The sequence below is a fragment of the Terrapene carolina genome, unplaced genomic scaffold (assembly GCF_002925995.2).
Source record: "Terrapene carolina triunguis isolate 2854851 unplaced genomic scaffold, T_m_triunguis-2.0 Scaffold69, whole genome shotgun sequence".
Lineage (NCBI taxonomy): Eukaryota > Metazoa > Chordata > Testudines > Emydidae > Terrapene > Terrapene triunguis.
In genome coordinates, this window is record NW_020664420.1 from 176,113 (window position 1) to 192,144 (window position 16,032).

General features: G+C 43.0%; 1 protein-coding gene across 1 annotated transcript in view; it reads left to right on the forward strand.

Annotated features, from left to right (window-relative positions):
- Positions 1–16,032, forward strand: part of KIAA1328 (KIAA1328 ortholog) — a gene marked incomplete at its 5' end in the record, with an annotated part of 149,770 nt that overhangs the window by 102,610 nt on the left and 31,128 nt on the right. The window contains one exon of the mRNA XM_026649214.2: positions 12,324–12,432. Within this exon, the coding sequence (XP_026504999.2) occupies positions 12,324–12,432 (109 nt within the window). The remainder of the gene's footprint in view (positions 1–12,323; positions 12,433–16,032) is intronic.

The following is a 16,032-nucleotide window of genomic DNA, read 5'->3' on the forward strand; positions in this document are numbered from 1 at the left end:
TGTATGTACTTCAGACCCATGGATTTGTATGTATTAATTTTTTCTAAGACCTCCTTTTATCTGCCTTTTATTAACAAGTATTGTATATTAACAAGGTCTTCATTAGTTTCTAGTTTTCAATATGTCTTTTCTTTATTTTACCTACTAGAATGGATTTTAAAGTGTTCAGTAGCAACCATTTTAGAATCATCATTTTAATCTCTCCTCATTTATTAAGGGCCTACCTTCTTTCTAGAGATCCCTTTACCTCAATAGACCTGTGTTGCTTTTCTCCCAATATATTTATAATGTCCTTCTAGCTCACATTTATATTCATTTATTCGGGTTCTTCTTCGAGTACTTGCTCATGTCCATTCCATTGTAGGCGTGTGTGCTCGCCACATGCACGGATGCCGGAAGTTTTTTCCCTCAGTGGTATCCATAGGAGACCAGCTCTGGCGCCCTCTGGAGTGGTGCGCGTATGCCACGGTATAAGGGGTGCTGCCAGCTCCCCCCACACTCGGCAAGCTTACTCCTCTCAACTGTGCCTAGTTGAGAACTTTCTGTATATAGTTGTTAGAAATTTGTTAGTTTTATAGTTCCCTTAGTGTAGACTTAGTGTTAGTTCGTTAGTCCCGAGCGGGACTTAGCCTAGGGACGGGGCATGCCCCGGTCCCTGGGCTTCAAACTTTGTGGCTGTTGCAAGAAACCCATGTGAGTCAGTGATCCCCATAGAAGCTGTTTGAAGTGCTTAGGGGAAACCCACAGTGATGAGTGTCACATTTACAAGAGATTCAGACCTCCTAGCACCGCGGTCTCGGTGTGGAGCGCGCCAGCGGCACCGGCCTCAGACCGGTGCCAATTCCCACCCGCCACCCCGGAGAGCGGCAGAGGCACTCGGCACCTGGCAGTGCCGTCCATGCCAGAGGCCTTTCAGGCCACAAAGGACATTCTGTCCCTGCTAGTGCTGGCCACAGAGGTGCCCCGTCCCAGGGATAAACCTGCCTTGGGACCCTTCCAACAATCCCCATCAGTGTGGCACTGCTCCTTGCTGCAGGAGGGGCTCCGTCAGTGGTCGCCTGAGCAGCGCCAGCTGCCCCCGGACGCGGGTCGGCTTTCCTGCCAGAGTTCCTGGCGTCAGTCCCCGGACTCCAGGCAGCGTTCTACGGGCTCAAGGCGGTGATCGCCAGTGGGCTGGCACACACCCGCAGAGTCGCGGCACCAGTCCCCACAGCCTTGGTGCTGGGAGTGCGCGAGCCGCTCTCCCAGCTCACGGCACTGCTCCAGAGGGTCGAGACGCCAGTCCCCAGAGCCCTGTCACCGGTCGCCAGACCACCAGTACGGTTCACCGCGAGTGCATCGAAGGTCTCCAGCACGGTGGTCTACTCACTCACATTCACATTCCCACTCCCACTCGACGGAGCAGCATCACTCGCTAAGCTTAAGGCATTGATCACTGGGATACCATTGCCGATCCGCTGAACGCTGCCAGCAATCACCGGGATCGTGGCACCGAGAGCCACCGCCCTCGTACAGATCCTCAACAGAGGTCCGGGGCCAGAGCTGACAGAATCTGGATATACAGATGGCCTCGGCACCATCCTGGTCCCCTAGACACGTATCCCCCTCCTTGGGCTCCGACAGCAAGGAGGAGATCCTGCCCGCGGGCAAGGGGCCACCCATCAAGGGCACTGGCATTCCCCGCTGGGCCGCCAGTGGCAGGTTGGCCCCAGGGCCAATGGCCTGGCCCCTGGCAACTCTGGAACCCCTGGGGATTTCCCCAACCATTGCAGGGGCATAGGTCAGCCTCGGGGGCATCCGACAAATGGTCAGTAACAGTCTCCCGCCCGCCTCCTGACTCGGACGCGAAGTCAGAGCAGGTTCCCCAGGATCAGCCAGCCTCGGCTCAGGGTCCCATGGCAGAAGCAGCAGAGTTGGTAGACCTGCCTGTATTTGCCTCCTCCTCATCTTTGCCTGATGAGACAATAGCGGGGCCCTCTCACCCAGTTCCCCAGGACAATGCCAAGGCTCACCAGGAGCTCTTGAAGAGGGTCGTCTCAAACCTAGGGCTGGAAGCCAAGGAGCTGGTGGAGCCCTCGGACTTACTGTTTGATGCACTGAGTGCGGCAATCCCCGCCAAGGTGGCATTGCCAGTGCACAAGGGAGTGGTGAAAATCACTAAGGCCCTGTGGTAGACACCTTCCTCACTGCCCCCCATCTCCAAGTGGGCAGAGCGAAAATACTGCGTCCCCTCTAAGGGGTATGAGTATCTTTATACCCATCCTGTAAGCTCACTGGTTGTATCGGCAGCCAATGAGCACAAAAGACAGGGCCAACCGGGATCGACACCTAAGAACAAGGAGGCAAAGAGGCCCGATCTCTTTGGTAGAAAAATTTATTTTACATCCAGCCTCCAGCTGAATGTGGCCAATCATAAGGCCTTGCTTGGCCACTATGATTTTAATCTCTGGCAGTCCATGGCCAAATTCTCAGACTCGCTGCCAGAGGAACCCAGGAAGGAATTCCTGGCTATCCTCGATGAGGGCAAGGCGGTGGCTAGGGCCCCCCTCCAAGTGGCCTCAGATGTGGCAGACTCTGTGGCCTGAACCATGGCCTCGGTCATTTTGATAAGGTGAGCGTCCTGGTTGCAGTCGTCGGGCCTTTTGACAGAGGTTCAATAGGACCTCCATCCAGGATCTCCCATTCGATGGCCTGGCACTGTTCTCCAAGCAAACAGATAGTAAATGGCCAGGCCTGAAAGACTCTAGGGCTACTTTGCTCACTCTGGGCCTGTACATGCCGAGGCTGTCAGGGAAGCAGTTTAAGCTGCAACAGACCCATAGGTTCGGGAGCCAACCTTGGTCAGAGCCCTTCCGTAAGAAGGGCAAGGGCTATAAGCACCAGCAAGGCCACCAGCCGGCATCCTCTGCTCACTCAAGCTCCACCCATAACCAACCGAGTGGGAAGCGTTTTGAGGGTGTGCTCGAGGGCGACCTTCTAGCCTGTGTCCTGGATCCCGCTCTCCTGTTATTTTCCAACTGCCTGTCCCTCTTCCTCCCTGCCTGGGCCTCTATCAAATCGGACCGGTGGGTCCTCAGCATAGTATCAGGAGGATATACCCTCCAGTTTATTTCTATCCCCCCCACCCCTCTCCCCATCCCTCTTCAGGGACCCTTTTCACGAGCATTTGCTGCAAGCCATTCGTTGAACTGTGGGCCTGCTGATAAAAGAACAAAAATCAATGTTAATCCCAGTCCAACGAATAGAGTTTATTGGGGCAGTACTCGACTCTACCCGATCCAGAATATTTCTACCAGAGGCCAGGTTCAGGGCAATGTCACATCTAATTGCCAGCGTCACCGCTCATCCGCTCACCATGGCCCGGGTCTGTCTCAGACTATTGGGGTCCCAGTCATGTGGAATCCCATGCTTCTCACCTAAGATGCCTGCTGGAACTAACAAGAACTGTACCGGGAAAGGATTGGGCCCAGACTAAGAAGGAGTCTAGTCTGTGAAAGACGCTTATTGGAACATCTCTGAGGGTGAGATTTACCTGTATTCAGTTTCTGAATGTATTAGGCTTAGACTTGCGTGTTTATTTTACTTGGTGACTTACTTTTTTCTGCCTGTTATTACTTGGAACGACTTAAATCCTACTTTTTATTCTTAATAAAATCAGTTTTGTTTATTATTGAATCCGGAGTAAGTGATTAATACCTGGGGGAGCAAACAGCTGTGCATATCTCTCTATCAGTGTTATAGAGGGCGGACAATTTACGAGTTTACCCTGTATAAGCTTTATACAGAGTAAAATGGATTTATTTGGGCTTTGGATCCCATTGGGAGCTGGGTGTCTGGGTACTGGAGACAGGAGCACTTGCTAAGCTGTTTTCAATTAAGTCTGCAGCTTTGGGGGCATGGTTCAGACCCTGGGTCTGTGTTGCAGCAGGCTTGCAATATCTGGCTCAACAAGGCAGGGTTCTGGAGGTCGAAAATGGGCTCAGAGGTAGTCTCAGCACATCAGGTAACAGTCCCAAGGGGGTCTCTGTGACCGAACCCATCACACTTATGATCAGAAGGAATCTCAACTGGCCATCTGGACCATTCTGAACTTTGGACTCTGGCATAGTATGTTTGGGGTGTGAATGTGGAGTGAGTAAGGTTTGTTTTGTAATCAAAAAAGAGCATTTACACTAGAGTATTATGTACCAACACTGTGTCCGGTATCTGCCTGCTCCCCATCCCGTAGGGAGACCTCTATTGTGGGTCTAACATGTGGTGAAGAATGCAGAAAGGGGAGAGAGATTAAGGAGTGCCGGATTTCAAGATGGGGTCTTACAGTGTTGGGAAAGTCCGTATTTAAGACTAATAAGGGTAACTCCTTATTTGTAAAATTTGTTTAAAAAAAAAAAGGCATGAAACAAAACCGGGTGGTGGTGTTATAATAATGTTTAAAACACTGTTTAAGAAGAGAAGTCAAGGGGTGAAAGAGGCACCCCAATGGACTAAAGTTAAAGCCCCTTCTCTGTTAGAGAAGGAGATTATTGCATTTGGGACATGCCCTTGAATGGAAGGTGCAGTGGAATCGGATGTAATATTTGGTATCTTAAAAAACATGTTTAAGAAATATGTACAGCTGTACAAGCCTAATGCCAGTAAAAAGCAAACGGCCGTAGCATGGCTGTTGTGGCAAGCTGTAAAAAAGGCAATTGCATGTAGGGGGGAGGTCTGTGGAAAGTTACAAACATTATAAGAGAATTTTAAAACTTGCCAGGAAAATTTGGAGCGGGAAGTGAGGCAGGCACAGATAATGCAAACTCAGTTAAACAAATGGGAAAACAAATAAAAAATTTTAAAAAAAGAATGATGGATTGAAAAAAGATTAAAGCAGACAAAAATAAATTAGACCATCAAGTAATAAAAATGAAGCAGTTAATTCAAAATTTAACTAAGAAAAAGGAAGAAGAGATGGGAAGCATTTCTCACAGTTGATGCCAGAAAACTATAGCAGCATTAAAAAAGAAAGTAAAAATACAGAAGCGGTGTGTCTAAAAAAAAAAAAGTCTTTTTTTTTTTTTTTTTTTTTTTTGAATTTTAATAATATTTGTTTTGAAAAGGATCTTTAGGGGGGTCAAGAGTAAAGGGAATTTGACCAACCTCGAGAAGTACTTTATACTAAGTTTAAAAAAAAAAAAATAAGAAACTGCCCGGGAAAGCCTAAGCCAGAAAAGTCTGTAAGCAGTAATAGAATGAAGATCAACCATTAAGAATGCAGCAGGGAAAATACAGTCAGAGCAAATATAAATAATTCCTGCGAGTTCGTCAGACTTACAGTTGATGGTAAAGTCATTAGGCCCAGTAAATATAAAAAAATTAGCTACATGGCTAGTACAGTGGGCAGAGTTAGGAGGAACAGAAAATTTAAACATAAGTAAAATTTATAGGTTAATCAGGGCAGCTACCACTGGAGAGATTAGACAGGCAGTAGATCGAGCGAAAAATGCTTTGGACAGGCAGCCAGAAGCACACCAACTAATACCATGATTTATGATGCTGTTAGAAAAAGAGAGAGGTCAAAGACCCATAAAGGTGTTATCCAGTGTAGATTACATAAAGCCTGAAAATTCACCCAGAAATTACCTGTTAAGAAAAATAACATTAAAATTATTGGCTGAAAAAATACACCCGGTGACTAATCCCAGGGTGAAGGTCGCCAGACATGTCGCAGTTAATTCTTTGATGGCAGTTGATTTGAATCAGAGGGAATTTTGAAATAATGTGTTTTAAGGATTGAATAAAAATGTATTAGCAATGTCTACTAATTTGGTAAACCAAGCAGCCCAGGCTGAGGGGTTAACTGTTATGGCTGCACTGGATAGTATGCCAACAAATAATAGGGGAAAGCCAGGTAAAAGAATTAAAACCCAAAGTACCTTTTATTAAAGCAATAACATATTCAAATGAGAGTGTTCATAAATCAGAATACCGTAAAAAAAAAAAAAAAAAAAGGCCATGGTAAAGAACAAAACACCCCACCCCAAGGAGGTAGAAGGTGGAATAATCAAAATAAGCCCCAGAAAAAAAGGAAATTTAATTTGAAATATCGCTTGGAGGTATTTGAAATTAAGGGAAGTAGATATAAATAAGTAAACTGGAAAATGTACTAATAAATAATCAAAAAAATGCAAAGAATAAAGGAAAAAAGGTAGAGAGTGGGGTAGTAAAAAAAATTGTGTTGTGTGCGTTATATTTTAGAAAGAAAAAAATAATACCGGAGCTCGAGCGAAGATAAAAAGGTTAGTGTAAGTATTTAAAATAATACGGCCGGAGGCATCGGACATTATTCCTATGGAATAATGGCCATGGATTCAATATTAAGAATCCTCATAATTCAAAAAGAGTATAAATATGGCTTTTGGCTTTTATGTTTTTTAAATATTTGAAAAAAATTAGGGGTACATAAATATATCTATGAAAGCACCTCTAGAATAAAGGTATAAATAAAAAAAAAATACATTCGACTGTTCGTGTGACAAAATGAAAAAAAAAAACAGAAAAAAAAAAAATTTTAATCCACAATGCCCAAATATTAATTTTTTAAAAAAATTGGCAATTTCTCATTGGTATTATACTTTTAAAGAATGGTCTCCTAGTGTCACAGCTCTTCTATATTTTATGCTACATCCTATTGTAATATTATTTGCATTAATAATTTTGTTAACCTTTATTATGCTATGTTTATACTGCCGAATAAAAAAGCAAGAAGTTTTGGAGCAAGTGATATATAAAATTAAATTGCTTGCAAAATTGTAAAGTAATACAATAATTAATGGCATTAATCATGTCTCAAGAGGGGGAATGTTGGTGTGTATATATATATATATATATATACACACACACACATATCAATATACATTGTGATTCATATATCAGTATAATATGTTATAGGTCATTGAGGCCTGGTATGAATGACGCATGCTTGACATAAATATGTGCTGGCAACGAAAGCAAGAACTTAAGGTCAAGGACTATTAGAACTGTTTGTGCAAAAACAATCTTGTTATGTTCTGAGAAAAATACGGAAAATCAGCAGAAAAGGAAACAACACCAGCTGGACTAATATAAAATTGTATAAGAATTGGATGAAATGGCACACCTGGGATCATGGCGGCCTGCACAGAATTGTCTCTTTAAAATTGTGTGAGTAAAAGGCCTAATAAACGAAGGCAAAAAACTGATGATGCAACAAAATGAACTATAAATGAATTGACTTCTGCAAATCGAAGTCATTTATTAATCCAAAGCCCCGTGTGGATATAGATGTGATTTTCGCCGGCTCCCGCATCTTATAATCTAATGATCAAAAGAAATCTCGACTGGCCATTGGGACCATTCTGACCTTTGGACTCTGGTATAGATGTTTGGGGTGTAAAGATAAAGTAAGTAAGGTTTGTTTTGTAATCAATAAAGAGCATTTAAAGTATTATATACCAACGCTGTGTCCAGTATCTGCCTGCTCCCCATCCCGTAGGAAAACCTCTATTGCGGGTCTAACAATGGGACCTCAACCCAGTCCTCTCCAGGCTCATGGGTTCCCCCTTGGAGCCCCATGGCTTCTTGTTCCTTTTCCCATCTGTCGTGGAAGGTTGTATTCCTTGTAGCAATTACCTCAGCGAGGCATGTATCCGAGATCAAAGCCCTCACATCAGAGCCACTATACACGGTGTTCTACAAAGACAAGGTCCAGCTGCAGCCCCATCTGGCTTTCCTGCCTAAGGTGGTGTTGCATTTCTAGGTCAACCAGGATATCTTCCTCCCGGTGTTCTATCTGAAGCCGCACACGACCAATGAGGAGAGGCGGCTGCATACTCTGGATGTCTGGTGTGCCCTGTCGTTCTATCTGGAGCACACCAAGCCCTTCCACAGATCGACCGAGCTCTTTATTGCAATCGCTGACAGGATGAAGGGCCTTCCGGTGTCTTCTCAGAGGATTTTGAATTGGATCACCACCTGCATCCGTACTTCTTACGAGTTGGCGCAGGCTGTGCCTCCACCGATAGTGAAGGCTCACTCGACTAGGGCTCAGGCATCTTCGGCTGCCTTCCTAGCGCATGTCCCTCTCCAGGACATCTGCAGGGCCGCGACGTGGTCTTCGGAACACACGTTCACAACCCATTACGCCATCACTCAGGAGGCCAGAGATGACGCTGGCTTCGGCAGAGCTGTGTTGCAATCGACACGTCCATGAACTCCTACCCGCCTCCGGTGGTACTGCTTGGGAGTCGCCTACAATGGAATGGACATGAGCAAGCACTCGAAGAAAAAAAGACAGTTACCTTTTCGTAACTGTTGTTCTTCGAGATGTGTTGCTCATGTCCATTCCATGACCCGCCCTCCTTCCCCACTGTCGGAGTTTCCAGCAAGAATGAACTGAGGGTGGGGATAGCCGGCGATGCCCCTTATACCGGTGCATACACGCGCCACTCCAGAGGGCGCCAGAGCCGGTCCCCTACGGATACCACTGAGGGAAAAACTTCTAGCACCGGTGCATGTGGCGAACACACACACCTACAATGTCCTCTGGTTCTCTGTATTTTTCTTTTTCAGTGCAGTTAGTCTAATATGCCTTGAATGCAGCAGTGACAGCAGATTCACATGGCTATGATGTAGCCACAGTGGTTTGTAGAATGGACTTCCATCTTGAGCAGTCCCTTGCAGGTTTTCTTCCTTCGGCAAGAGTCTATACAGAAGGATGTAGGCTTCCTAAATCCCTCAAAACTGCATTTTCCAGCCTCATTCATGGTCAGCCTCATGCTTCACTTCCTTTGACCTCAGCTCTATAAGACCGTATCTTCTTCTGCACATTGGACATGCACCATTGCAGTCATCTTGTTCTCAACTGGTGCAAGGCTGTAAATTGACAGGATCGTCTTAACTTCTCCTTGTTTGTGACAAAATCAAACCAAATGTTAAGAATACATCATAATTTTTTACACTGAAATCTGTTTAGTTTCCTCTCCTCAGCTGTTTTTAATGGCCATGTTTCTGCCCCATATAATAGTCATCATCACTTGCTCCTTGGATGCTTGTATCTTAGTTGTCACACAGACATCCCACAGCCCAAGCAGATGTGCTTTGAAGTGCTGAAATGCCATTGATATGAGACTGATCCAATGTGTGACTTTCTTTGGATATAAACCCTCCTGCTGTCAACCAGATAGATAAAGCTATTCAGCCATTTACTGTCCTTGTCATCTACATGCAGTGCTGGCAGGTCATTGGTTTCCATTTTATAGGAGGTATGTATGTATAGCTTTGGTTTTATCACCATTGATCTTAAATCCCATAGATTCTGCAGTTGTTAAGAGCTCTTCCAGCATTAGCTGTAGTTGGTCAGTAATCTCTCCAAGTAAGTTAATGTCTTCCTCATATTTGAGATGAATCTGTAAATCTCACATGTTCGACTTTGGCCTCAATCGGTTTTGTCATCAGACAGTCTATTACAACCTTAAATAAAGTAGGTGAGAGAACTCATTCCTTGGTGTACTCCTGATTGTACTGAAAACCAGTTTGTAATACAACTGTTGACCTCATACAGCTAAGTGTACCGCAATACAGTTCCTCCACTAAGCACACTAAATCCTCAGGCACCGCAAACTGGCATAGTAGTATCCACAGGGTGGGTTGATTGATTGGAGCCAAAGGCAGCTGCAGAGGCCTATAAATGCAATGTTAACTTCCTCTTGTTGCTCTAGTTGTTTTTCAATAACATTCTACAGAACGTATATAGCATGGATTGTAAATTGACCTGTATGGAAACCGCACCTGGTTGTCTCTCATTTTTGGGTTGATACAATATTTCAGTCAGTTCAGTAGAATGATCATAAACACCTTCTCTGGGACTGACAGTGGTGATATTCCCCTATAATTTGAGCAAGCTGATTGCTCTCCTTTTTTGAAAAAAGGAATGATGCAGCCCCTTTTCCAATATTCTGGAATGTGGCAGGTTTCCTAAACTTTTAAGAGAACTATGGAGCCAGTGAACTAAATCCGAGCTTCCATTCTTTAGCAGTTCTGGTGAAATATTGTCAAGAGCAGGTACTTTATCATTTCGTAACTGTTTGACTACAGGCATCACTATGCCTTGTTATGCAGTGAGACTACAATGCTTCAGCCTTCTCCTACACTGAGATATTAATACTTTCTCCCACATTCATTGTGTTTCAGTGTTACTTTCTCAAAATCTAATACTCTTGTGCCATTATTCTGTGAAGTTTTTCTTCTTGTCTGCTGATTCACATGATTTGTTTTCTCATGTTTGATTTTCAAGCCTACTAATTGTGCATAGGTTTGGAGATCATTTGTTTCAGCATGCATGTCTCTATGGGTATGGGATAGCTATTTGGTGCCATCTGCAAAGTCAGAGTTCTCTAACTTCTGTGTGGAAGTCCATTGTATGTCCCTGTTCTGCGGTCTTAACAATGCTTTCTGGGACTGACATAGAAGAGGTTTGATATTTGACATACCTTGGTGGAACAGCTGGAGATATTAAAGCCAGAATCGTGAAAGTCAGACATGCCTTTGTAGCTCTAAAGCCAAGTTAGAGAAATAGAAATCTTGCCCTTCAAACTAAACTTTGAATATTTAACACAATTGTAAAGTCAGTCTTACTATATGGTACTGAAACTTGGAGGCTTATTAAGACCTTACTCTCTAAATTTCAAGTTTTCATAAATAGCTGCCTTAGACAAATCCTTAATATCAGGTAGTCAGAAGAAATCACAAAGAACTCTGGAAGAGGATGAAACAGAAACGGATAGGACAGGAAATTATGGAACAAAAATAGAGATGGCTAGGACATACATGAAGGAGAGACAGGTATTGAGCTGAAACTACCAGGACAAGAAATGATGAGATAGACTAAGGATAACATGGGAAGACACGGTAGAAGCAAAAGTGAAAGCTATCAGAATAACATTGGAAGACACCAAGACTGCAGCAGTAGACCAGCAAAGATGGAAGGCAGTGATGAAGGCCCTATTTCCGCATGGAATAGAAAGGCATTCTAAATATGTTTTATTCAACAAGGGCAAGCAAGAGGTCCCCAGTCTTTTTTTGTGGATGCACCTTTGGCCATGGATGGTGGTCCCAAGTTGCTAGGGGCACCTGGTTAACATGCATTGCCATGGTAATTTTAAGAATTCCTTGAGCAGTAATTAACTGTTTGTTCTTTCCACTCAATGCTAACACACAGTGTAGTAGAGTGAAGCTGGAGGAACTTTATTCTTTTTTAAGCCACCACCAAAACACTAATTCAATTGTTCTTACGATAGGACTTGATTGTGTGTGTGTGTGTGTGTATTTGAACCCTCAGTATATTTTCAAATAATGTTGAGTCTCACTGGCATCCAGAAAACTATGGAAATTCAGTATTAGCTGAAATCCATCATTGATTTCTCACTATGATTTCAGCATACATGACAGGGAATATTACTCATTGTTCAGAAAGCTCTAAGATACTTAGGCACAATGGTGATACTTAATAGTCAAGCTTCTAATTTGTGCTGACACTTGGTTGTCACACATTTAATGTTCGATTAGGCAGTGTTTAGTGCTGAGAGCAGGGGCATTGGCACTCAGAATGTACAGGAATTGCCATACTGGATTAGACCAGTGGTCCATCTAGTCCAATAGCCTGTCATGTATATTCCTAGCTCTGCCACCGACTTTCTGTGCAGCCTCAGACAAGTCACTTAACTTTAATTTGCCCATTTAGAAATCATCCTTACCCGTAATCCTTACCAACTTCACAAAGGTGCTGTGAGGCGTTAATCATTGTTTGTGGTGCTCTAACGAAAGGCATTGCAGCAAGCTAAGTGCAAAATGTTAATACTTTTTTGGGAGGGAAGGAGAGAGGGACAGACCAAGGGTTTTGGATTCATATATTCTTATGGTGATACTTAAAGAGAAGACAAGGGAAATGTAACTTCTTGTGGACGCTCATGAGAGCTGCAGCTTTAAACTAAAATTGGTACGGTGGACATTCCAAGCCATGATGGCAATGTAAGTCTGTCAAACTTTGGAAACATGGTAGTAATGTACAGACTGCAATGGATGGCATATTATGAAAATATCATTCAGCATGATCCTGAAATGTATTCTGTTCACAGCACCTGTCAACCGGTAACACATCCTTTGGTTGCGGTCTCACTGTATATACAGTACCCTGAAGAGTGGCACAACTTTGGGGCCTTGTGTTACGTAATAATGCAAACAGTGAAGGAGCTATCCAAAACTTTCGAGCCTCTAATACCCAGCTTGATTGCCTCTTCTCCTTTCCACAGGGACAGCGTCAGGATCTAGAAAGGATGCAGCTACATCTCCTGTACTGACAGGCAGCAGAAAAAAGCTTGTAACCACAGCCACATCACCAATCCAGCATGACACATCACGGTAAGCTGCCTGGGTAATCTCTGGTTTAAGATTCTGCAAAGGCAACCATCATATTCCCCAAGATGCAGCAAAGTGGCTGAGTTTCTGTGATATTTCATGTTAACGCAAGCTGGATAATATAAACTAAAAACTGCCATGTCCTTTGACATTTATAGTAAGCCTTAAATTGCTTGTTAGAATAAGAAAAGCAAGAATATGCCAAGTTCTAACATTTAAATTTTACTTAGATTTTGAACGGAAAGTATTTTAAGTTCCAAGTCCTGACACATTAAATACATTTGTAAATAGTTTAAAGGGATGGCATTAACCCTGGTTCGGTTTTAAATCCACTTGAAGATTTTAATCCCCCTCCCCCTCGTATTTTCCCCCATATTTTATCAAATGACATTTCTTTTAAAATATTTTGTACAAATGTTATTTTATGTTTAATGACAAGCTACAAAATCACATTAAGTCAGCAATTTCTGGTGATACTATACATCGGCTATGCAGGCTTTGGGAGAGCAGCATTATCACTCTTATTCCACAGAAAAAGAAGAAAGCAGAATTGTTGTTACCCTTATTGGACTGAAAAACAACTTTGCCTTTTTGAGGGATTACAATTCTAGTCATGAGTATTTAAAAAAAACAACCAACATGACCCAGCCCTTACACTTTGTGTCAACAAAATCTTTAGTTAAACTAGTTGAGTCAGTGTATGGTAATATAGGATTATACAATGTTATAGAATACTAGTTTGATTGCTCTGTGCAACTGGTGACTAAAATGTAGGACACAGTTCACAAGAAGGGTTACAAATTACTTGAAGAAACTAAAGGGCTTGGCAGTTGAATCAGGGTTTAATATTTGTTTTTAACCCAATGGACCAAGTTCTCTATCATCCCTACATTCTTGGCAGAGGCTGGCAGTTTATTTCTATCTTCTGAGGAAACTTGTGATATATAATAGGCGAAAAACCATTATTAATATTACAAATTTGTACTTGTTTCAGTAACATAAACAACATTTTTTTCTTTTGAAAAAAAAAAAAAGGATGATATTTCTGGAAGGATATAAAACCTAGATAGATGGAAGGGTTCTGTTTTCCACAACTACATGTTTAAACAAACAAAAAAGCACAAAACTGCAATAAAGCATTATCTTCAGAAGCCAGCATTGTCTAATGATGAGTGTCTGTGAGATATTGTCGGGTATTTTCTAGTGACAGTTTAGAAACAAGGCTGAAACTCCCCTACAAGCAATGAGGAGAAGGTGTAAGAAAACTGTAGAAATCAAGTCATACAGAAAAAGGAATCTGATTGAAAAAAATAGAAAGCCCATACTAACCGCATGGGAGCATAAAATAATCATTGAGATATAACATTAAAAATTGTCACGTACAGGAAGTGATCAGTCAAATAAATCTGATTAGTCAATCGTCATATTAGGGAATAAAAAAATCTGACAAATTCCAGGCTTCTCCATGATCTTTCCTTTTCTCTCTCTCTGTTGGTACTGTGTGTAAGTGTAATTGACCAGGTTAAACAGCCATGTTGTGTTTTTCCTTACTCATGGGCTTCTCTAATTGAAAATGGTAAGTGGACAAGTGTTTCTGTGGAGGCCTAAAGCTGATCTTATTCTTCATCAAAAAACCTGCATGCATAGTCTAAATTTATCACTGAATGATTACAAGCTCAGACTGCAAGTTTAACTCACTAAATTAATCAATATTGAGAATTATAGCTCTTTTGTGCCACTAAAGTTAAGGGTCTGTCAGCATGTTTTTTATAATCCACAATTTGGGAGATTAAGTTTAACTACAACAGTTTTCTTGGGACTGAAACTTGCTGTACAAAGCCTGAGCCTAGAAACATATTTAATTAATCTGCAGTAGATGTAATCTAATTACTTTTCACTATTTAAACTTATAGGGGCTAGTTTCAGTTCAGGTTTATGTCAGCCCTAACTGGCAGAAATCCTGCCATAGAGCAGCAGCAGTAGAAAATCTGCCAGGAACAAGGTGTTAGAAAGTGTCTGCAACCTCCCTGCCAATGAGGGGCACAAGGGTGCTAGCACAGAAAGTGAGGGACGCTGGTTGGATAAGTAGGCAAGGCTCGGGTGGCTAGAAGATGTGCTGGTTCTGTAGCCTCTCTTGGCGGTGTTCCAGTGGAGCCCTCATTGGGTGTTAAATCTACCTCTCCTGAGAAGACAGAGTGCTACTACCTCCTGCCTTCACTGTGAATGAATCACCCCTGGGGCAAAAAGGGTGGAGTAAAACTGGCTGTAGGTGTTAGAAATAGAGGTGGTGTGTTTTGAGATGCTTAGTAGTCTTAATTCTAGATGCCCAAGATTTGTGTTCCAGAATGAACATTAATAAGCTACTTTTAAGGGGTATTAGATGGACCCTATTTCGGTATCTGAGATATTGACATTGGAAAGTAGCTCACATGCATGCCTGCCTGCCATGGCACAGCATGGTGTGTTAAATTTAAACTACTTGCAAGTCAGATGTCTGCATCTGTGAAAATGTCTCAAGGTTTGGGTCACAGCAGGTATGGGAAGCTTTTCCATTGCATATCCTGAAGTTTTTAAACCCTGGTTGATGCAGGCTCGGCTTTCATTGCAAACCCATAACCAAGGTTCAGGTTGGGCAGACTCTAACAAAGGGCTAGTAGCCTTATTGGAAGAAGAGTGAACCCTGTTCCTGTCCTAAGAGCATAATTTCTTTGCCTGCTATAGAGTATCATCCTCTCAGGTGGCCAGGAGTGATTGCAGAATCTGTTCACCCCCCTCACTCCCTTCTTGTTTTCCAGAGGCAAGACAGTATTTTTGGCTGTGACCTACAAGGAAATGTCAGTAGGGAAGAAAGCCTTGAAATGGAGACTATGACCTTTTTAAACCTCATATCACAATCCTAATTTTACATTTCCCACTAAGGTGTTGTCTACACTACACAAGTTGTGTTGATGCATATTACGCCAACAATCAAAAACTAGTATAATTACATAGCTTGTGCATAGTCACACAATGCTCCTTCTGTCAGCAGGGCGCATCCGCAGTTGGTGCTCTAGCATCAACAGAGAGAACAGTGCACTGTGGGTAGTTATCCCACTGTGCTATTCGTCACCTTCTGCAGCTAAGAGTTGTGGGAAGGCAGAATGGATCACAGTGCATCATGGGTGCGTGCTCAAAGTCCCATGATGCAGTTTTTTCCATCCCATAGAATCATAGAAATTTAGGGTTGGAAGAGACCTCAGGAGATCATCTAGTCCAAACCCCTGCTCAAAGCAGGACCAATTCCCAACTAAATCATCCCAGCCAGGGCTTTGTCAAGCCGGACCTTAAAAACATCTAAGGGTGCAGATTCCATCACCTTTCTAGGTAACCCATTCCAGTGCTTCACCACCCTCCTAGTGAAATAGTTTTTCCTAATATCCAACCTAAACCTCCCCCACTGCAACTTGAGACCATTACTTCTTGTTCTGTCATCTGCCACCACTGAGAACAGCCGAGCTCCATCCTCTTTGGAAACCCCCTTCAGGTAGTTGAAGGCTGCTATCAAATCCCCCCTCACTCTTCTCTTCTGCAGACTAAGTAAGTCCAGTTCCCTCAGCTTCTCCT